At 39.3% G+C, this 23,938-nt stretch overlaps 1 protein-coding gene across 2 annotated transcripts in view; it reads right to left on the bottom strand.

The window, feature by feature from the left end:
• Positions 1 to 23,938, bottom strand: part of Atp2c1 (ATPase secretory pathway Ca2+ transporting 1) — a 93,659-nt gene that overhangs the window by 65,743 nt on the left and 3,978 nt on the right. Inside the window, exon 1 of one of the 2 annotated variants that reach the window (XM_026789929.1) lies at positions 431 to 499. The exons of the other annotated variant lie outside the window; for it this stretch is intronic. Within the exon in view, the coding sequence (XP_026645730.1) occupies positions 431 to 478 (48 nt within the window). The 5' untranslated portion in view covers positions 479 to 499. Of the gene's footprint in view, positions 1 to 430; positions 500 to 23,938 lie in introns of those variants that run through there. 2 annotated transcript variants of the gene reach the window in all.

Genomic DNA, 23,938 nt, shown 5'->3' on the forward strand with positions numbered 1-23,938 from the left:
GCTAATTCTCCAGTGACATAAGATTAAAAAAATAAAACAAATGCTTTTCCTGTCAGATTCTGATGATTATGCACAATTATAACCCTATGAACTCATTATATTTAATTGGGAGAACAAGAACTGCTAAGTTTTCTCCATATTAATTGCTCCCGTGCTCTCACTTCTCTTCCTGGGACACCTGGCTACCCTTCCATACACCTCAACAGCATGCAAGACTTCAAAAGTCATTCTCAAACCAGGAGGAAACTGAGCCGCTCCACAGACGAGACAAGCAGAAGCAGCTAGCTGGGTAGGAACACACAGAATAAGAGGCAGCAATGATGCTAGCTATTTCATACAATTTTATAAACAAATACCAAGTGTTTAATTACAGTTCTGAGTTCAGTCCTCAGAACCCACAGAAAAGCTGGGTGAAGCAGTGCACACTTACAATCCAAGAACCAGGAAGGTGGAATGGTGGATTCCTTGAGCCATCCATCCTAATCTAACCGGTGAGTTCAGGTCAGTGAGACACCCTGTATCAAATCCAAAGTAAACTGTATCCAAGGCTGGCCTCTGTCCTCCAAACGTCATGCACCCACACACAAGAACAGACACACAAAGACAACACATGAGCTACCCAATTATTAAATGCACTCATTCATGCACCAACACACAAGAACAGAACACAAAGACAACACATGAACTACCCAATTATTAACTGCACTCATTCACTTCTATCATTAGCTCGTGGACGTCAATACAGAAGTTAATTATCAAAAGAAGCTAAATGTACAGTGATGTTCCAATTAAACTGTAGTTTCTATCATCAAGCTGCTGGCTGGATGTAGAGCTCTGTGGTAGAGTATATGCTGCATGCCTAACATGCTTAAGACTCTGGGTTAGGACCCCAGAATGAAAAAAACAAAGGTATTGAAAACTGCTAACTCTGACACTCAATACACAGGATAAGAGCCTTATTCAAAAATTTCACGTCATCTTTTGGCAAATGGTTCCTATAAAGGGTTTCCATTTGAGGACACTTTATATAAAACCCTTCAAGGGCATTCCACTGGCCCCAAAGAGCTGAAAATCTCAAGAAGACAGACTTCACTTACTAGAGGTGAGACAGTAAGGGGTGTGATGACAACGCTCTAAGCACATCCAGGGCTGTTTTGAGACGTTCTCCAACTGCAACCACATCTACTGTCTCAAGTGTGTTCACAAGTGAAAGAGAACTAAACAACCAGAAAGCAAAACATCCAAGTCCTGCCCCAATGCTGGATGGAATTTATTCGTTTACTGCCCTCACCCCAGTGAGCACTCAGTGAAGCAGAAAGCAACAGATGCTTATCTGGAAACAAGGAGACAATGAACAAGGGATGAGGGACCCCATGTAGGAACGGAGCCTGCCCATTTGGAGGGAACATTCTCCAGAAGCCTGCTTACCCTAACTGCTGAACAGAGGCACCACAGAACATAAAACAGATGCTGTCCCAAAGAATGAGAGCGAGCAGCAGCCCCACTGATGCCCAGGAAGAGCAATCATCCTGAGCACACAGGGGCTCACACTGTTGCGCAGGTAGAGAAAAGTTTCTTAAAATAAAACCTGTGTTAGGAAGAACTGAAAGCGCTTTATGCTTTTGTTTTACAACAACACACTAAGACATGGGAACTGTGTGTCTCAGACAGCAGCGAGCTGGCCTCTGGTGATCTGCCTGTTTCTCTCTTGGGCAAGCTAATCAAATTTCAGGTGCAGTCACAACCATTTCTACTCAGGCCCCCATCTTCCTCCTCCAGGAAAATGCTGTTTTCTCCTCTATTTAAAAAAATTTCAAAAATAAATCTTAAAGACAGTATCCTACAAGCTGATATTTACTGCCAATGTAAGCTTACTCCGTTTCAATCTGATTCACTTTCCACACTCACTCTGAGGACCCAGGTACAAAAGTAGATGTGCTGACCCTCCTAAGGACCAAGAAAAAGGTGATTAGGCAGAACCCCTGATCTGGAAAGTAGGCGGCCTTTAAGGAGTACAGACATAAGGCTCTGGTAAAAACCTGTGTTTTTAGGTCTACCATACACACCTGGTTAGTGGTTTCTGTTTCTTTATTTCATTGACACAGACATACTGAGTAATCAGCCTCAGGTCCAAGTATATTTGGGTATTTACTAGGTTTTATAAGGTAAGAAAATGGGAAAGAATAGGGGCATAAAATAAATTAGAGTTGGATGTTGATCCTCATGTTACACAAATTGTTTTGTGAGTCTGAACATTCAACCAGCTGCTTATCCATGCACAGATGCCTATTCTTAACATTCCTGAGAAGTTCTAGTTTCAGCCTAGTCTAAGAAGATTTTGTACAGGGAGGAATGGAAATAGGGTCTCTCTACCAGGCTAGCTTGATCTCAAGAGATCCTCCTGCCTCTGCCTCCAAAGTGCTAGGATTAAAAGTGTGCGACACTCCAACCCACAAGAAGCAGAAATTAAAAGATAAAGTAGTATACTAGTGTATTAGCAATGCTAACTTTGTACACATACAGAAAGGACAGGACTAACCTAGGGGTGAAAAATGATCTCATTATCCCATATATGAACACAAACTGAGTTCAGGACACACAGTTTAATGTATTATGATCTTCCCGTCAGTCCGGCAACTTTCTGGAAACCTGTGTCTGTATTTGAGGAATTATATTTTCAGTTTTTCTGTTTGTTCTTCTGAACATCTGCTTTACTTCACCTCCAAAACTTTGTAGATAGACAAATGTTAATCAAAATTCCATTCTAACGTATTTACTGCGCTGGAGTAAGCAGTTTGCAGTAACAGGTCATGCTTTCCCACTAAAAGGAAGAAGATAGTAGCCTTCAAGTTGTTAGGATTAGGAACTGGATTTCCAGGGGAGAGAGGAGAGACATATCTGTGTCAGAGATTCTGCAGGGCTAACAAAGTAGAATTACAATTTCCATAACTGCAGAAAGATGGAATATTGCAGAGACAGGCCCAAGTTATATTGAGCTACTATTAGCGCTCTAATAGCTATTTACCACCCATCTCTGGTTCCAACTTAACACCTTAAGACTACCAGGGAAATCCTTTTAGAATGAACAGACAAGGCACTAATTTCCACCAACCCAAAGACTAAGACTATTATCAAACAGATCTAACAGGATAGACTAATAATGTAGATACGAGATGGTACAGTACAAATTAAGACCACAATAAGACAACACTCTGAAATACTAGACTCCACTAGGTCCACTACAATACTTACAGTCAAAGGACAAGAAAAAGATTACAATGCTGGTGAAATGCAGATACAGTGGCCTCCTACTCTGGTGTGGCTGTTCAATGTATATCTATTACAGGAACTAGCTGCTGCACGTTAGTCTCATGTTATTAAGCATGCATCTGTTCTTTCTTAGTTAAATGAAATGTTATTTTTAAAAAACTGAACGACTTAGTTAGGTCTTAATTTTGAGAATTACAAAACATAAAAAGATCGCGTTCAAGCCAGGCAGTGGTGGCATGTGCCTTTAATCCCAGCATTCAGAAGGCAGAGGCAGGCAGATCTCTTAGTCCGAGGCCAACCTGGCCTACAAAGTGAATTCCAGGATAGCCAAGGCTACGTGGAGAAACTGTCTTGAAAAACCAGGAAAAAAAAAAGATCAAGTGGGGCTGGAGAGATGGCTCAGTGGTTAAGAGCATTGCCTGCTCTTCCAAAGGTCCTGAGTTCAATTCCCAGCAACCACATGGTGGCTCACAACCATCTGTAAAGAGGTCTGGTGCCCTCTTCTGGCCTGCAGGCATACACACAGACAGAATATTGTATATAATAAATAAATAAATATTTAAAAAAAAAGATCAAGTTCAGCTGAAGGTAAATGTATCTTAAGAGCTACTGTGACTAGCACAGCCTGTTTAAAGAAGTCCACTGTCTATGGTCTCAACTGTCAAATATGCTTATCTCCTACTCAGTCTTAAACTTATCCTAATGGCTGGAAGGTAGCTCAGTGACAGAGCCTACCCTGCAGCTGAGACTGGTTTTAATCTCCAGTGGGGTATGGGGAAGGCACCTGAGCTTCAATTTAAATTCCCTCCTCAGAGCTTTCATTTTCTGAACTACTACATTTTGGACCACTAACTCAAGCAACAAGCAAGCCTTTTACAAACAAAAGCCCACAGATACAAACACTCCTTCCACACCTATATCCTACAGAGCATATTAATTCAAGAGATTAAAATATTTAGAGTGTATAAATAATTAAATGTTAGTCTTATATGCATTAGACTCCTTCAGAGTTCCACTGAAGCCAGATTTTCATTTTACAAAGAGTCCAAGATTTTATTTTAATATTTATTTTTAATAGTAAGCACTGCTACACAGTTTCTAATCTCACCCATATCAGAACTACACAGAAGCTACTGTGCCCTTAAAATTCACATTGAAGTCCCCAGCCCTTAAAGTGATGGAATTTAGAGAGTCCTTTAGGAAGGTAAATAGGTTTACTACCAGACACGTGAGAGCAGCAGAGGAAACCCTCTCCTGGAACTACACTATGTAGAACCTCCTGACAGGGCTCCTCACCTCCAGAACCTAGAGAAATAAATGCTGTTTAAGCCTATGAGGTCTGCCATGCTCTATTGCATCAACAGAAATGAGCTAAGATGCAGGCTTTTTTATGCTTTTTATAAACATAACCATGCAGCCACTATCTCCAGAGAGCATAAATCATTAGGTCTTAAGTGGAGCCAAAACATATTTAGTTTTAAAAATTCCCCTTGCTGAGTCTAACATGCAGCCAAAGTTAATAATCACTGACTTCACAGGGCAGAAAACACAGTTCCATTTTAAGAATGTGAAGAAGGTATATTATAGACAGAAGAAAAAAGCAAGATGACCGCAGGTCCAAATAAGAAATGAAGTTCACAGTGATCTCCAGAAACCAAGCAGACTTGCTCAATTTAAAAACCAAGTGCTTCACCAGCTGGGGATACAGGTTAATTAGCAGGACGCCCCATCCACCCCTACCCCACCCCACGCCCACCCTACTTCAATCTCTAAAACTACATGCGGTGCATTCTTGTAATCCCAGTACTCCTGAGTTGGAAGTAAGAAGTCATTCTTTATAGAAAGTTTGAGGACAGCCTAGGCTACATGAGATCCTGTCTTTAAAAAAAAAAAAAAAAAAATGCATGTTGATTAAAGCCCAAAGTCAAGGACACTAAATAATTCGATCTAGTGTCATCTAGTTGATGACAACTGGGCTAGGCGCCAATCTGGGAGTACGGCATAATATCGTTAGGCATCATTACCTTGACATTTTTTTTCTCCAGTTGTGTTTGGTTCTATACTAGGTCTCTGGGTCATCCAGCTTCTAGGTCCTGGCCCTCAAGGCTGTGTCAGTGGTGGGAACACTCTTGTGGTATGAGTCTAAGGCTTGACTAATCACTGGCTGACCATTTCCACAATCTCTGTGCCACCCTTATCCCAGCACATCCCATAGTTAGGACATACTGTAGATGGAAGGTTGTGGGGTGGGTGGGTGGGGGGCATTTCAGGGTGAGGTAGAAAACTCCCAGCAATCTACAAGGATGACCCCAGCTAAGACTCCAAGCAATATGGGCTACTAGACTGAACCGGCCATCTCCTGTGACCAGCCAAGACTTCCAGTGGAGGGACTGGGACACCAACCCAGTCTTGAAAAGTTCTTATAACATCAAAACTACTAATGGGGAATGGGGGGAATCAGCAGGCTTTTCTTCTTAATAGGCAATTATGCAACAAACTTTGAAAGGGAATATTATCCTGAAATTGACCTGCACCTTTTAGATGATCTTCCACTGAAAGCAAAAAAGATGAAAACTGATCTGAAAAATACCCTCCATCATCTGTGAATTACAGATATTTTCTAAAAAAACAGGCAAAGCTATGAATTCCACTGAAAGGGCCAAGATTAAGGTTTTTAGCCACCAAACATTATTTTATTGGCAAATGCAGCTGTGTAAACAGAAGGTAAATTCTCATCTGATTGAGGTCTTCAAGGACTACACTCTAGCAAAGGACTGGCAGTGGTCAGCAGGTACCAGAATGGCAAAGTCCCCTTAGATGGGAATCTCTCTTCAGCCCTACCAAGGAGGACATGACAAAGGCAATGTGGATACACTTTATGAAATAATGCATAGGTGTCTAGAGACTGGTAATACCAAAATATTCAGGAATATGTACAAATGCTTCTATAATATTCAAGCTGACAGATGGCCTGCCAACTAACTGTACTTGCCAAAATTACCAACATAAAATTCTGTCTTAGAGTCTAAAGGGCAGGATGGAATGTGTTGATTCTCAAACTAGATCTAGATCAATGCTTCCTAACTTTGGCTGTGCATTAAAAATCAGAAGGGAAGCTGTTGTTATTTTTCTTTTCTATGATCAGAAATCCAGACAACCTGGATCAGAATCCACATGCCATCCTGAGGATGAGTGGGTTCCAGAAATGGGACCTTCTTTATTCTCTCCAATTAACAAGAAGTCCAGGAGCCAGAAGAACAGACTAAATTTTCCAAACAACGAGTTCAGCAAAGTACAAGCTGTGGAAAATCCTACAGAATAACGTGTTATCCACAGATAAACTGTGAGGAAAAGGAGAAACAGTTTCAAACTTTATTAAAAAAAATATGTCAACCAAAGGAGTTAGAGGTATGGGACTCAAACCTCAATCCAGACTCTGAAAGAATACCTTAAGTCCTTTTATCTTGCAGACCTTCACTTTTCTGTTTAAAACAAGATTAATTTTATAGAACAGTCCCATTTTATATATCATGATTTGGATTTTTCCCCACTGATTCAAGTAATACATTCTGAAGGGAAGGAAATACCAGTGAAGAACCGGTATATCCTTCTCAGCATATACTAACGGGCACAAGATGCTTTCTCTGGAATAAACTGTGTCCCTTTGCCCCTCCAAAATTTTTATACTGAAACCTTAACTTCCAGTGTGACGGTTGATGGTTATTTCAATGTCACTGTATTAGAAATGGGGTCATTACAGAGATAACGGTGGCTCTACAAAAAGAGAAAGGAGAAGAATGAGCATACAGAAGACAATGCCAGGGAAGACAGCAAGAAGGTAGTTGTCTTCGGCAAAGAGAGGCCTCACCAGACGCTAGTGCTGTAAATCTGCAGGAAAGTAATTTTTGTTTAAGCACACAGCAGCTCAGGCATACTAATACAATGTGATTGTCCTATTTACAGCAATGTGGATTTTGATTACTTTACTAAAATGGCTTACTTATAAGGTTGGGTTCCTTTGGCTATCAAATTACTGTTTGGAGATTTATAATTAATGTATCTCATGTACTTAGTTACCATGAGAGTATGTAAATATCAGGCATTTTATCATACTTTGCTGAATAGATATTTCTTTCCAGTAGTACTATTATAAATTGCTTTGTTTATACAAATTACATGGACTCTTCAGGTTTCTTTCCTATTTCAATGTGTGGCTTTAAACACATGGATAGCCCCATTTTTATGTCACAGACCTTCTATTATTCTATGAATTACATTACATCACACAATCACTCTACTGCTCCCAATTGTGGCTCACAGAAAGCACTGAACCGGTTTATAAGGCCTTCTGACCTGTGCTCACCAATTTTTAAGTACTTCCTTATTTTCTAGTGCAAGATGTTCCAAGATTACCTTTGCATTTTCTTAGCCACAGCACTGGAATTAAACATTTCTCAAACAAGCTTTGCTTCCTTTTACTGAAAAGTAATATTCATAAGTGTCTTGGATTCTAGGGCACCACAACAGAGTGTTAAGGAATTTTATTTACACGTATGCGTGCGCGTGCATACAACCAGAAACACCCATCTTTGCTAATCCTGAGTGCATGAAAACATAACTTACTTCTAACTGTAAAAACTACTCACAAACAGAAATGCTGTATTCCCCCCCCCCCCATGCTTCCCATCTCTCTTCCATTCAGGAAACTTTCTTCAACATGAGATACATGTTTTATGGTTCGTTGTTTCCAATTGTTGAAAAAAGTATGGTTATTTGCAAACTCGCAGTAGTAAGAATAAGGAAGCTTTCTGAATAGCTGAGTGATGTTGGATATACACTATTTAGTAAAAGGAAGGTACCTGCATTCAGAGTTGCCCTAAATCAAAGAAGAGGAAATAAGAAACCATGTACTTTATCTGTGGAGAAGGAAACAGAGGAAGGATGTGTTAGAAACAGATTGGTGGTAAAGAGATGGAAAGAATGGCTCTCCTTGAATGTGACCCTTATAAAATGCAGCTTAATGTGCTGTATTACCTCTAAATAGACCAAAAATTTCCACATATACCCTTGAATTAAAGTCCCTACTAGTATACTTTAAAGTTAAGCTTGAACTTTTTTTCTTGAACAAAGCAGTAAGAATTCAACTATACATACATTCTATTGTCAGAGTTCAACCATCTAATACCAAAACTTAAGGGATGTAGCAAAAGTAGTACTAAGAGGGAGGTTGATGGCAATAAACACATTTAAAAGAAGAAAAAGTCTCAAACAGCCTTACTTTATACATCGAGAAAAAAAAAGTTGAGAATATAGCTTGACTAGTGAATATTTGTCCAGTGTTCGCAATACCCCGACTTGAAGCAGGAAAACCACATTCAAGGTCATCCCTAACTACACAGAAAGTTAAAGGCCAGCCTGGGTAACAGAAGACCTTGTGTAAGAGAACAACAAGAACTCAAGGACAAGGAAAAGAGGAGAGGGGAAGAGAAGAAGGGTAAAGGGAAGAAGAGGAGGGGGAGGGGAGGAAAAAGAGAGCCAAAGTAGGCACAAAGATTAGAACAGAAACAAATGAAATCAAAATGGGCGGAATCAACTAAAAGTTGGCTTTTTAAAATGATAAAACTGACACACCCTTTACTAGACTAACAGGAAAAGACTGAAAGTCAGAAATAAAAAGAAGACCCATTATAACACTGGAGACACAAAGACAATAACTCATAGAATTCCACTATCAATAACAGTCCACTCATAAATTGAATAACCCAGAAGAAATGGGTAAAATGAAATAGAGCAGGGCCCAAAAATAAGTCTGTGCATATGCTGTAATTGAATTTTCAACAGGGGTTCTAAGAATATACAACAGGAATGGTGTTAGGAAAACTGCTAACCCGCAGTGCAAGTAACAAACCCACTCCTCATCTCCCACCGTCCAGATACTACAGAAATGGAGTCACAGCCTAAATTTATGATCTGAAACTGTAAAACTCTTACAAGAAAACAGGGAAAACTTGGTGTCATTGGTCTTAACAATTCATGCACTTAACATCAAAATCAAAAACAAAAATAAGCAAGTGAAACTTTACCAAACTAAAAAGCAAAATCTAGAAGCAGAGAAAGGAAAATATTAGTATTAAAAAGAGCCTATGGTACAGGAGAAAACATTTGCACACTGTGAAAATGAAACAGGTTAGTCTATAAAGTACATAAAGAATTCTTAGTCACTGAGCGGGTACAAAACAGTTACTCCATTAGAAAATAAGCATATAAACAAATATTTCTTCAAAGAATATATATGAATGGCCAATAAGCACACCAATATACTCAATACCATTAATAGTGAAGGAATAGCATCAAAACCACAGTGAGATATCTCACACCTATGAATATTACTACAATAATGAAATACAACCCAAGTGTCAGTGAGCCCTTGAACAATGTTGGCTTTATAGTTTAAATATGAAATTCTGCTACAAGTTCATATGTTGACTGGTTGGTCCCCAACTTTCCTGGTCCCCCAAGTGCTCCAGAAACAACTTTTTTTTTAGTCTTGATTAGCAAAAATTAAAATCAGATCTCAAATACATTAGTATTCCAGTGTTTTTCACAGCACTATTCATAAGGTAACAGAGACAGGTATGTGAACATCCTAAATATCCATCAACAAATTGATAGATAGAATATGGTATATGCATACCACATTCGAAAAAATAAATTCTACAAAATATCAGAACACAAACCCTAAGGCTACTTATATAAGCAAAATAAGATAGATGCACAGAGACAAACACTTCAGGGTTCTGTTTACATATGAGTAGAATTCATAGACTTATAGAATGGAGTGGTGGATGGGGGGTGTTATTAATAGCATAAAGTTTCAGCATCAAGGAAATCAAAAACAGTGTCCATAATCAACAAATGGATACTTAATATCTGATAATAAAATGCACCGTATGTTGTTGTGTTCTTACCATGTGCTGGGCAGTTTTTGTCAATTTGACACAATGGAGGGGAATTTAAGAAAGAGAACTCAACTGAGAAAACATCCCAGGTAGGACTGGCCTGTAGGCAGCCCTGAGAGGCATCCTCTTGATAAAGATGTGGGAGGACCCAGTCCACTGTGGGAGGTGCCAACCCTGGAAAGGTGATCCCGTATTTAAAAACAAAAAACAAAAAAAAAAAAACAAAAAAACAGGCCAACAGGAGCCAGCCAGGAAGCAATGCTTCTCCCTGGTCTTGGCATCCAGGTTGCCCTCTTCAGTTTCCTGCCCTGCCTTTCCTCGATGATGGGCTGAGTAAAGTGCAAGCCAAAGGAATCCTTTCCTCCAGGAGCTGGTTTCTGTCAGTGTTTATCACAATAGAAAACAAAAACATTACCACAAGAGAACATTTTAAGCAAAATTTACATAATCAAAATTACACCTCTTGATCCCAAGTTTGAGCAGCTTTATGAATTCTCACGGTAAAATAAAAGTGCTACATTTCAATTTCCAGCAGAGAGGGCACTTAAAGCAAGTGGTGGCGCACACCTTTAATCCCAGCACTCGGGAGGCAGAGGCAGGCGGATCTCTGGGAGTTCGAGACCAGCCTGGTCTACAAGAGCTAGTTCCAGGACAGGCTCCAAAACCACAGAGAAACCGTCTCGAAAAACCCCCCCCCCAAAAAAAAAAAATCTGAAACAGACTCTGGATACAACTGTCAACTATCTATAATCCAACTAAACCATGTCTGACTTACATAAAGCCAACAAACCAACTCCAAGATGCTTAGCATTATTAGTTTGGGGGAAAATACTCTTTACTCAGTTCATTCTTTGTAGAATCCCCCACTGTGCTTCGCTTCTGCCAACCAATAGTTGGCAATGACCACTTGAAGGCACAACCCCAGAAATGAATTCAACCAGTATATACCAACAAAAATTGTCTAGAAAAACCAGTCCCCAACATGAATAAAGGCAAGCAAAAGGAAAATAATGATAAAGCAGGCAAGGAAACACCACACACGTTTTTATAGGCAATAGAGATAGCTCACGAGTGTGTGTCAGGTGACACAGAGAGCAAGCTAGGACACACAGTTCTCTCCTCATTGACTAGTCAGCCTGAATTTTACCTGGCTGGCAACCAACCGTTTTCCTCTCAAGTAAAGGAAACCGATATTGCATTTTCTGGCATATGATGGTTCTGAGTTTGCTTTTGGCTGGTTCCTTGTTTAGTTGGTTGATTTTGTTTGTTTGTTTTGGTGGCAGGGTGGTGAGACAAGGTCTTCTGACTACGTAGCAACAGCTGGCCTGGAACTAGCTATGTAGACAAGGATGGCCTCAAATTCTGCCTCCCAAAACATCAAAGGTGTCTGCCACTATTTGAAAAGCCCTTCAAGAACCTGGAATATATAGGCATTTCTATTATTCTGACTCTGGGTATAGGTCAGTAGTAGAGTACACAACACATAAGAGCAGCAGCAGGAGTGCAGAGGGAGTGAACAGGAAAGTGAATGAGGACACAGTTCCTTAGGACCTGTGTTACTGCACATAGTCCTAAGAAAGCCCTTTGAAGAAGGTATTGCTTTGTTTGCCTATTTCATAGTTGGAGCAATTAAAAACAAAAGAATAACTTATCCAGGATAAAGAGAAAATAACAAGACTAGTAAGTAGTATGAAAAACTGAGCCAATGTCAGACTCTCAAAAATTTCTTAAGTCCCACAGACAATATTTAAACTAAGCAGGTAACACAAAAGCTTCAAAAAACCAAACCACGCTCAGAACTAATTTAAGAAAGGTGAGACCAGCTTTAATTACAATCTGAAAACAAAATTTCCCTAAAAGCAAACTCAGAACCAAAGAGTTTTCACCCTCTTTTTCACACACGCATGCACGCACGCAAGAAAATTCCTCTAATAGACTGAGTTGATGATTTCTGAAATTTATACAAAGCACACAATGATCACTTACAAGCAGGATTCATCTAAGAACTCTAGGATTATACTGTCTGCCAACAAGACATTTTATCAATTCTGTCACACTGAAGCCCAAGGCCAAAAACTAGGTAATCTCTGGCTAGGTGAGTCTATAGTCCTAACAACTCAGTATACTAGATGTTTCACTAGGCTGCATCCTGTTTAATACTGTATTACTTATCCAAGATGACATCAATGTGAGGCTTTATTATGGAAATAAAATTCAAAGGAGCTTATCAGGATGCACCAATGTGTAGAAGCAATACACTTCCACTTCCTCTTTACAACAGTAAATACACATTTATTACACACAAATGCAAAAGCCGACTACTAAATACCGATGGAATGGCTCTAGAATAGCACTTCAGGCAAACATGAAGGTGAGTAGGCTTTATCCACCACTTAAAGGCACTGTGAAAGTCTCTCCTCAGTGTAACTTCAGTCCTAAAAAGGCAAATACCAACCCTACACTACATCACCAAAAAGACAGCTTTTCCAACTGAGTAGTAATAAGCTCAGAACATCTGACAGTAATCTAAAAATGTCTTAAGGAGCCTATGTGCATTGTAGGGCATTACTGGAGCTTACTCTAAAACATGTCATATCACTGTAATGTTTCTGGAAAATACTTTAAAGAAGAATTGAAGGAAAACAATTAAATTTTTAAAAAGAATTTAATGGGAAGAATTAAAATGTTTGGTCTGGAAAAGAGACTTATGAAGGGCAGTGCCTGACCATTACCTGGATTCCAATAAGGTTTTCTATAAAGAAAGAACATGACAGAAACAGTCAAATACTTTAAAAGGAAACATGACATGTGTAAGAACAGAATAAATACAACCAACTCCCACAGTTGCCAGAAAGTCCTTAGGCAAGCACTAGAGCCACTTCATACGGGGTAGGAAGTTGGCCCCCTTCTGGCCCCAATCATTCTAGAATTAACATGGCAAGCGAAGGGGATTTCACTGCCACTGATAGCCCATGGTTAAGGCCCCAGGTAACACCAGCTTCCAGCATGAGTGGGTGGCGTCTCCAAGGAGATGCTATGAAACGTGTCCCTCCATCAGAGCCCTAACTTCCAGAGCATGGCCTGCATGGGGCTCACGGTCAGGCTAGTTCGTAGATGCTCTACACAGAGAACTGAGTCTGGCAAAGTCCGGACAGCTCCTGCTCAGGAGAGCACCTGTTCAGCACTTACTTGGCCCTAGCACCACAGAAACAAAACCCTAGTGGAATCACTTCTAGAAAATCAGGTTTTGCCTCCAATGCATGCAATACTTAGGAAGGAAATAAAAGGTCCCAAATGCTTAAAAATATTTGTACTTAAAGGCTCATTCTAATCCATTTGAAGTTGAGCACATATAAATAAAAAAAAAAAAACATTACCTCTGAAGACCAGCAGGGATTATGCATAGGGAAAAACATCTTATTCCTAAACTATAGTATAATTTTATTTTAATGAGTTTTCTTACAAAACTCCAAACTTTCTCATTTAAAAAAAAAAGGAGGGGGCAAGTTATAAGAAAACGAGTTTGAGGTAGATGAGACAGTGTTATGCATCCCAATCCTATGGCCAGAGGGAAGCTGTCTCTCCACACCATATTTCCACCTTCGGTAGAAATGCTTAAATACTTTTGATTTCTTTTTTATCATTATTACAAACAGAACCAAATAACTACAATTATTTTTTTAATTCAATTCATCTTAGACCCAGTGTCACCACAGCTGCTCCAATAGACATCCCAGCACAGAGCTATGCTGTTCAAGTATAGGTTGTATCTCAGAAGAGACACTATTGATGTGTTTGTTATTCTGGTAGTTACTGCTAAACTGACCTCCACAGAACTGCATCAAGCCTCTCCCACAATGCTCAGAAGTTTCTACTGTGCCTGCAATCTGGCCAGGCCTAGGTACCAACTGCTACCAATCAGATGCGTAGGCAATCATTGATATGTAGACTGTGGGGAGGGTTTCAGACAGGATTCTGTTATGTGGCTCAGGCTGATAATGAGATCTTTCTGCCTCAGCTGCACGCATGTGCCAGCACCTAGCTGGTACTTGCTCTAAAGGGTCCACTTCTTCATCATCAGCACTGAAAACCTTTTCAGGGTTCTTGTGGCCATCTGTAATCTCTTTCTGTGAAGGACTTTCTTGTGGCTTTTGCCTCGTTTCTCTACAAGCTACCATTTCTTATAGATTAACAAAGTCTTTTGCAGGAAAGTAACCCTCTATAAATTATTTCAAGTGTGTATAATTCATTTTGAGATTTCACATTAGGTTTGTTTGTTTTTTAAAGTTTCACTATTCCAACTTCACATTGCCTCCCTAAGGTCAGCTAGCCATCTTTGCAACACTGGATAATTCATCAATAAAGAGGAATAAAACAGAATGAATGTAAGCTCTTAGACTCCTTGTACACTACCTAAAATAAGATCATAAGCAAATACCCCAAAAGCCCTTCCTTGTGGAGCTGGAGAGATGGCTCAACAGTTTACTGCTCTTGAGGACCAGAGTTTGGTTCCCAGCACTTATATCAGGTGGCTCACAACTGACTGTAACTCCAGTTCCAGGGAATTTGACACCCTCTTCTGGCCTCCTAGGGAACCAGGCACACATATGATACACAGGTATCTCTGTAGGTACTCAATCATACACACACACACACACACACACACACACACACACACACACACACACAAATAAAAAATAAAAATAAACAAAATCCCTTTTTAAAAGCTTTATTTTTGGGGGCTGGAGAGATGGCTCAGTGGTTAAGAGCATTGCCTGCTCTCCCAAAGGTCCTGAGTTCAATTCCCGGCAACCACATGGTGGCTCACAACCATCTGGAATGAGGTCTGGTGCCCTCTTCTGGCCTGCAGACATACACACAGACAGAATATTGTATACATAATAAATAAATAAATATTTTTTTAAAAAAAGAGAATTTAAAAAAAAGCTTTATTTTTGGCATGGCAGTGGTGGCGCACACCTTTAATCCTAGCACTCGGGAGGCAGAGGCAGGTAGATCTCTGTGAGTTTGAGGCCAGCCTGATCTATAAGAGCTAGTTCCAGGACAGACTCCAAAGCTACAGAGAAACCCTGTCACAAAACACAAAAACAAAAACAAACAAAAAAAGAAACAACTTTTTTTGTACCTATGTAAGAATACTGAAATCTCAATAAAGGACAATTCAATGTAATATCTATAAAAATTCCAACTAACTCTTTTACAGAAACAGACAAGCAGATTTTAAAACTCACACAGAAATGCAAGGGAACCAAAGCAGAAGAAACAGTCTGGGGAGAAAAAAAAGTTGGTCTCATACTTTGTTTCAGAATGGACTATAAAACTATACATTAGTCAAAATAGTGTGATGCTGGCAACAGCAGACAGACAATGAAACAGAGCTGTGTGTCAGGAGATATGGAAAACAGAGGGTACACAGACAAGTCAATGAAGAAATAGTTTTATAAATGGATGATACTGATGATATTCCCTACAAAAGAATACAGCTGGATTTTTATCTCAAAATTATCAAGTACAAGAGCTTACCTGTAAAATACTTAGATAAAACAAATCTTTCTAAGGTTTAATCATCATGGCCTACAATGAAAGCACAAACAAGAACGAAAACAAAAATAACCACAATTTAAAGCTTATCATAAATGCAAGGAAAACCACATCAAAAAACTAAAAAGAAAGTCCACAGAACATAGGAACTACTTGAAAGCCATGCCTCTGATAAGGGCCTAATAAATAATTGTGCAACTAACTTTTATATAAGTACAGCTAAAGCATGTATTTCTATCAGTATCCAGGCTATTTAGAGAGAGATAAAAAAAAAAACTTCTATTTATGAACTCTTAACTAAAAAATAAAAAGCAAATTTAAAAAAAAATTATGAAGTGGTTAGAGACCTGAGCTTCTCCAAAGACACACAAGTAGCCAAAAGTACACGAAAAGATGCTGGGCATCCTTGGTGACTGGGAAAACACACACCAAAACTACAATGTCCAACACTTACACCCTGGGATGGAGATTTTAAAACAAAGGAGTAAAATGTAGGAGAGGATGTGAAGGAAATACTTTGATACCTGCATTGCCAGAAAGAATGAAAATGATCAAATACTGCTGCAGGTCCTCAGCTAAACATAGTATCATCACACGGCTCATCATGCTACTCCTACAAGTGTACCCAAATAATGGGAAACATACTCAGGAAAAAAATTTATATATGAATATTTACAGTAGTATTACTTAAGTTACCACAAAGTAGAAACAGATCAATGTCCATCAAATGATGAGTAAATATGATACAGCCATACCTTAGAATATTATTCAGTCACAAATAGAAATAAAGTACTAATAAATACCTAAACAAGGATAAACTGAAAGAAGTCAAACATAAAAAGTCACATATTGTTTGAATACATTTATACAAAACGTACAGAGTATAGGAAAATCCAAACGCAGAAACTAGATTAGCAGCTGCTAGGAGCTGGGGAAGGAAAGAACAGCAAGTAAATGTTAATAAGTAAAGATTTCTTTGGGGAGGTGATGCAGAAGCTCTGCAATCAGACTATGCAGGAGGCTGTGAATGGGCTGGAGCACAGGGAGTTACACTTCAGAACAGTACTGCATGGCAATACAAATGGACTGTATCTTCTTTAAAAAGTAAAGATCAAGTTTTACAAAGCAAATCATGAGTTACTACAACAACAGAATAAGCACAGTCAAGTGAATCTGGATCTAGAACACCCAGAGCAAAGATATTCATCTGGGAAGCAACATCAAATACTGACAGTCATGGACCTCTAGCTGATACAAATCCCCCAGTGTGGAAGGAAGATGGAGACAGAGGGCTGTAACTAGGGAACCAAGCAAGCCATCCCAGGGGAATGAAGGCTCCTGTGATCCAACTGCTACCTGGCACACGATGCAGCTCTGCCCATCTGTAAGCAAATCCAGTGCTTTAACAAGCAGCTCTCTACTACAAATAAATCAGAGAAAGATGCAGTCACCATTTACTTCAAATAGATTTAAAAATAATTAAAAACCAAGCAAGATGTGGGAGGAGGCTAAAACAGAATACAAATGGTAAGAAGTGAACCTAATCTGCATTGCACATGGAAACCCAAGTAGGCAGGGATGAAACCAAGCCAAGGATCTTTGGAAAGGAGAATTTGCCTACATACTCAAAGCTAATGAAAAAATAGTGTGTTCTACTTTAAAATTTATTTCCTTGACCAGGGAGATAGCTCAACAGATAAAGGCACTTGCCACACACGCCTGGTGACCTGAACCCACATAGACAGAAGGAGAACAAAATCCACAAAGTTCTCATCTAGCTTCCACATGTGTAACATGGCATGCACAGCCAAATATAGCCACATTATTCACATACACTTAACAGTTTTTAATGTATTTCTTATGAGGAAGTGGTTGTGAATTAGGACTGAACAAGTCAATCAATTACTGTGGATGAGAGTTTTGAAAAAAGATATAAGAAGGAAAGTGCGGGAGCAGAAGAAGCCTTGAATGAATGTATAAAGAGTAAATGAAGTCCTGAGTGTGTGTACTGTTGATATGGAAACAGCCAAATCCAAATGCCTCAGACACATGGGAAATTGGCAGACACACACACAGACACAAACACACACACACACACACACACACACACACACACACACACACACACCCATATACCCCAAGTTAAGCTCAGAAGTATAGCAAAGCCTTCCTTTGGTCCAAGTGCAAATATTAGCAGTGTATGCAAACGCTGGCACCCACAGATTCCTCCTCCCAGATGTTTATATCCTGAGACTGCTCACCTAGGGATACTAGTTAATGCACCACATCACACCCCCTCGGCGCTGTACATAATTAATGCTGAAGTACCAGGTTCCTGTGTAGCTGGAGCGGCTTCATAAGGGCATGCACGGCCCACCTGATCCCAGCTTTTCTGTATGTATGTCTATGTGTCTGTGCTTTCCTCATCCCATCGCTGCCCCACTCCAGTTTCCAGAACCAAGCAACAGGTAATCGTAGGAAAGAGAGGTTTCAACAAATATTAGACTAGAATGAATTCTGTGGTTCCACAAGTTGAAACAACCATCAGCATCCACTCACATAACTAATATATAGTACAAATGACAAATAGGGAAATAAAAACATGTAGCTATGCATGCTATTGTATGTGACCTGCTAACTCAGTTCAACAAGACCTCAGAGCACTGAGCTCACCCGCTACCCACATGTTGGTTTCTAGATACTGTTCTCCATATACTCTCAGATCCTTTAGGAAAATGGTATGATTCCATAGTTGGTTCAAACAAACAATGTAAGAACCAAGATGCACCTGCAACATGAGGTACCAGAATGTATACTAGTACTGTCAAAATAAAAAAGGACACGGGAACAATTTGCTCAAAAAAATATATTCCATGTTAATTCATAAGATAAATATTCAAGATGTCACATAAAAAACAAGCAGGAATACAGAACAGTACTTTCTTAAGAACCACAAAAATGGGGCAAGAGAGATGGCTCAATGGTTAAGGTAACAGGCTGCTCTTCCAGAGGTCCTCAGTTCAGTTCTCAGCACTCACATGGTGGCTCACAACCATCTCATAACTGTCATGAGATCCAATGCCCTTTTTCTGGTATGTAGATGTACATGTAGACAAGAACATATATATAAATAAATAAAGCCGGTTGTGGTGGCGCACGCCGGTAGGATTTGCTGAAGGAGGCAGAGGCAGGAGGATCACGAGTTCGAGGCCAGCCTGGGCTACACATTTGCCCGGCGGTGGTGGCGCACGCCTTTAATCCCAGCACTCGGGAGGCAGAGGCAGGCGGATCTCTGTGAGTTCGAGACCAGCCTGGTCTACAAGAGCTAGTTCCAGGACAGGCTCCAAAACCACAGAGAAACCCTGTCTCGAAAAAAACAAACAAACAAACAAACAAACAAATAAATAAATAAATATTTTTTTTAAAAAAAAGCTACAGGAATGAGGAAACTGGCAGTAGTTAAGCAAACATCACAGAAGCAACTGTTACCTCAAAGAAACAATACAGATGGGAGAACTAGCCTAAGACAGTGAAAAGCACAGATGCAAAGTGCTTCCCCACTAGAGGAAGTATTCATGACAAAGAAATTATTAACTATTCTCTCACAAGAGTAAAAATAATATGCATTATGAAATGCAAAGGGGAAACTGACTTTAAATAGATGAACCTGGCAGACACTATCTTAATCAATGAATCCTAACTTCACCAGTCCTAAGAAATACTAACCATGAATAATCACTCATCCAATGAACTCAAAATCAAGGGACAAGACAAAAGCAAGTGAGTGACCATCACTCTTCAAATGTCCAACTCACATACAATGAGAAAGGAAAAGTTAGAAAACATGACAGATGAAGGAAACAAGAACAACGACAATGAAAAGAGAAAATGGATCCTGAATTGGGCTAGAAAAAGGATACTGTAGAACTGTGAATTTCCTAGTTTTGATAATTACACCATGATTATATACAGTACAACCATAAAAGAAAGGAACCTTTAGGAAGCAGACACCTGGGAATTCTTTGGACTAGTACTGTACCTTTAATGTAAGTCTAACGTTAGCAAGACACAAAAAGTTTAATCAATCTTAGAAAAACTTTTCTTTGACAATTAGATTTATATCTAACAGATAATTACTCTGAACTATATTGTTCTGTAAAAAGAATCTATCATTGTTTTTTTACTCAAATTTCAAGGTGGGCATATTTCATTAATATCAGTTTATACAAATCACTGAAGCTATCTGGTAGAGAGAAGAGGTTATGTCATGTTACCTATACTTTTTCAAATCTATGACTTTTTTTTAACTACCCACATTCACCACTTGAAGTTTTTGTTGCCTTTCATCAACTGCAGAAACAAACGTTAGATCCCACTGTATTTTCTAGCAACATTTCTATGCAATATTCACTTTATTAAGCAACTAACTGGTGACCTTAACTTCGCAGGTTATCGCAAACCAAACCTTGACGAAATCAGTCCCTGCTGTGATACCTTTCTACCTGCTGGCCAAGTTTGTAGTTAGTTAAGGAGCAAGTGGGAGCTACTAAGTCCTTAAAAGTAGTTCACCAGCAGATATAACTATCATCAAATATAATCAAATCTGAACACTATACGTTTTAATTGAAGGAAAGTGTTTTGCTGATATTAAATACACAGTAACTTCTAACCTCAAAGAAGTAGCAACTGAGATTTTGTAAAGAGATAAAAGGGAAAAAGTATTACAGACCCTGGAAGTCTGGCATATTCACAAAGAAACAGTTCAGAGGGCTGGGAAAATCATTCAGTGGGTAAAGTCCCTGCTATACTAGCATCCCCAGCACCCATGTATAAGGCCAAGTGTGGCTGAGCACATCTATAGCCCTAGTGCTGGGGCTACAGACAGGTAGGCTCCAGGGCTCAATGAAAAACCAGTTCAACAGAAGTGGCAAGTTCAGGTTCAGTTAAAAACCCTTTCTCAAAAATTTAGTGAAAAGTAAGAAAACAACCAACCTGAACTTCTAGCCTACACAAGCATATGCATGTATGCAAACACATGCACGCATGAACACACACACACATACAATTTTATAATACTTCGGTCTTGATCTAAAAAAAGAAAAGTTCCGGAGCAACAGATAATACCTGCAATGTATTTATAGTCTAAAAATAAAATTAAGAATTTGACCCTGGTGAACAGAAGCTAAAACATTAATCTAGTTTCAGTATGTTTGTCTAATACAAAGTTATGAAATACTAAAATTCCAAACCAAAGCAGCAGCACTCTTGATAAAACCACAAGAAAAGCAAGCATCTATAAAAGCTACTATAGGCTTCTTAGACATCCAACTTAAAACTCAGACAAATACTGAAGTCTTTGAATCCTAAGTTAATATCAGTGGCCAAAATGCCCCTCTTTCCTTAAACTAAGTTAAAGAAAATCTGCATTTGCTTTGCAGCCTTTGACTGCTAGGCACCTGTACACATGTGACCCTATTTAACCCTGACAAACTTCCTTTACAAAGGCGGAAACCAAGGGTCAGAAGTAATTTTCTTGCCTTTGGTTAGCAAAATGTTTCTCAACAGCTACCAACCTCTAGGGCTAAATAATGCCTTAAAGGAAGAAGGATGAGGAAGGTGCTAACTGTGTACAGCACAATGCTTCTCAGCCTCCTAGGAGTCTACCCACTGGATGCCAGCAGCAGTGCGGCAGCTGTGACAACCAGTAATGTCTGCAGACAGCCAAATGTTCTCCGGAGTGTGAAATTACCCCCAGATGAAAGAACCAGAGTGAAAGCCAACTTTTATATTCAATCAACAATACATATGTGCCAAACCCTGCTCAAACTAAGAGACAACCTGAGGTTCTCTACCACAAGAATACACGCTGAGCCTTGGTCTTCCAACAGAAGTGGTATTTATTTAAGACCTCTCTCCATACACAGCTCCCTAAGACTCATTTAAAAAAAGAAAAACAAGAGAGAAGAGAAGAGAAGAGAAGAGAAGAGAAGAGAAGAGAAGAGAAGAGAAGAGAAGAGAAGAGAAGAGAAGAGAAGAGAAGAGAAGAGAAGCAATAGTCACATCTTTTACTGGAGAGGAAAGGAAGCTGGAGTTCACACAGGTAGTTTCTACTTTCACAAGGCAGGATCAACTCTGGGTTATAGCAGGCCTCAGCAGCATTAAGAAAAGCACATAGGAAAGATTAGTTTACATGACTTTATAAAGTGCACCACATGCTGTTTCTGGCTCTCACGGCATGAAAAGCTTTGCCTCCTCTGAGGAAACGTACCAATGACACTCCATAGAATGAGGAAGGTCTGACTCCCAAAGAAAGCCTGAGGCTAATACTTCTCCTCTCACCTAAGGAAAAACTCACATGAAGAAAAGCAAATAATCTACTAAGCAAACACTAACACAGCCAAGCAAAGTCTACTAGAGTTATCGTACACTAAGAGGGAAGGGGGGTCCATCATTACATATACGAATGAAAAGGCAACATGAAAAGCTAAGTCTCGGGAGCTATGAATGAAAGGTGACAGGGTGAGAGAAAAAACAGAACACATTTTAAGTTAACTTTGCCCTAAAACATTACTGCAGTGTTTCTTGGGAAAATGTTACCCTTCCTGATGGCCGACGGCTGGGGATCTGACCAGCTCGGCCAAAGGCAATGAGCTCTGAAGACACCACAGCATTCAAAACCTTTCAGTGTTCCACTTCAGCTGTTCCTTCTGTTTTTCTGTAAAGGACTGAACATGAAACAGCAAAACATTTCCTGCAGCCCAATTCTCCTTGAGTAAATACAAATAACTTTCTACAAGGATGTCATCAAGTCCTCCTAAGAATGCCATGTTAGATTATTTCATGAGTCCGAGGAACAGGAACATACAACTTAAGGTCAGCACATTTACAAAGTGACCACATGTCAAAGCCAAAAGGCTTTACTTAAGCAATTATAATTAGCAAGGTATAGTACGTAAGTCCAACTCCTAAATTCTTTAATACCTGTAGCAGAAAAAAAAAGCAAGTAGAGACAAATTAGACGCCAATTACAGCCACCCTGAGATAATGCTCCTGACCCCTGCCAAATCACTAACCTTTTCACATTTCACACTTTTTCTAAATGCATCACAAGTCTAGCCTATGGAACCATCTGAATAATTGCTTATATACTAAAATTTATGTTCTTGTCAAAAGCAGCTTAAAGCCAGAAGACAAAGGAAACAGTAGCAAATGCATATAAAATGAAAAAGTGAATAAACCCTAGTCATCAAAATTCATAAAGAATTGTATCAACTTAGTCTAAAATGTTAGAGAAATTATTTCTTGTGTGAAATTACAGCACTAGCCCGAGAGCTCACTAATCAGTTTTACTTCCTTTTACCAACATTTGTCCTCAGAAAAGCACAACGAGCCTTGTCATAATGGATGCCTGAAATTATTAGTAAAGACTATCTTTCAAATAGGTCAATTCAGGACCCTTTTGAACTAATCGTACGCTATCTTTATGATACTACCTGTAATAAAAGTGCAATTTAAAATTACCCTAACTTACTTTACCAGCAAGATAAATATTCTTGCCACCTTTAAAACAAAATTCAACCTTGTAAACACACCTGGTTAACTAAGCTCTCCAAGGAGAAGCAGCTCTGGGCCTCAGGAGTATGTCCTCCAGACAACTATTTTGTTTTATAATGTTTCAATTAACAGAGCTTGATTCTGTTGGCATTAACTGGTCAGAATATTAAGACAAACCAGGGCTCAAGTTTTAGTTCACAGGGTACCTATTTCACAAGCATGAGAACACACATTTAAAATTTAATTGTCAAAGACCATTGCTAGTCTAGTGAGATATCTCAGTGGATAAAGACACTTGCCGAAAAATCTGACAACCGAAATTTAATCTACAGAACCCACAAGATGGAGATCACCAATTGCCACCTCTGCCTCCTGCAAGCTAGGATGAAAGGCATGCACAACCACCACCAGGTGTGTGTGTGTGTGGGGGGGGGGTGTTTCTAGCTAGATGTAGCATTTCTGAAATCTTGAAGATTATTACATTTCTATTCAAGAATTAAAGATACATTTAAACAGTATTAAGAAACATTAAACAGCCAGCTCTTTAGAAAAGGCCAAATTTGTTATAAAGACTAAAGTACTTTAACAGGAAG

The sequence above is a fragment of the Microtus ochrogaster genome, unplaced genomic scaffold (genome assembly GCF_000317375.1).
Source record: "Microtus ochrogaster isolate Prairie Vole_2 unplaced genomic scaffold, MicOch1.0 UNK33, whole genome shotgun sequence".
NCBI classification, from domain to species: Eukaryota; Metazoa; Chordata; class Mammalia; order Rodentia; family Cricetidae; genus Microtus; species Microtus ochrogaster.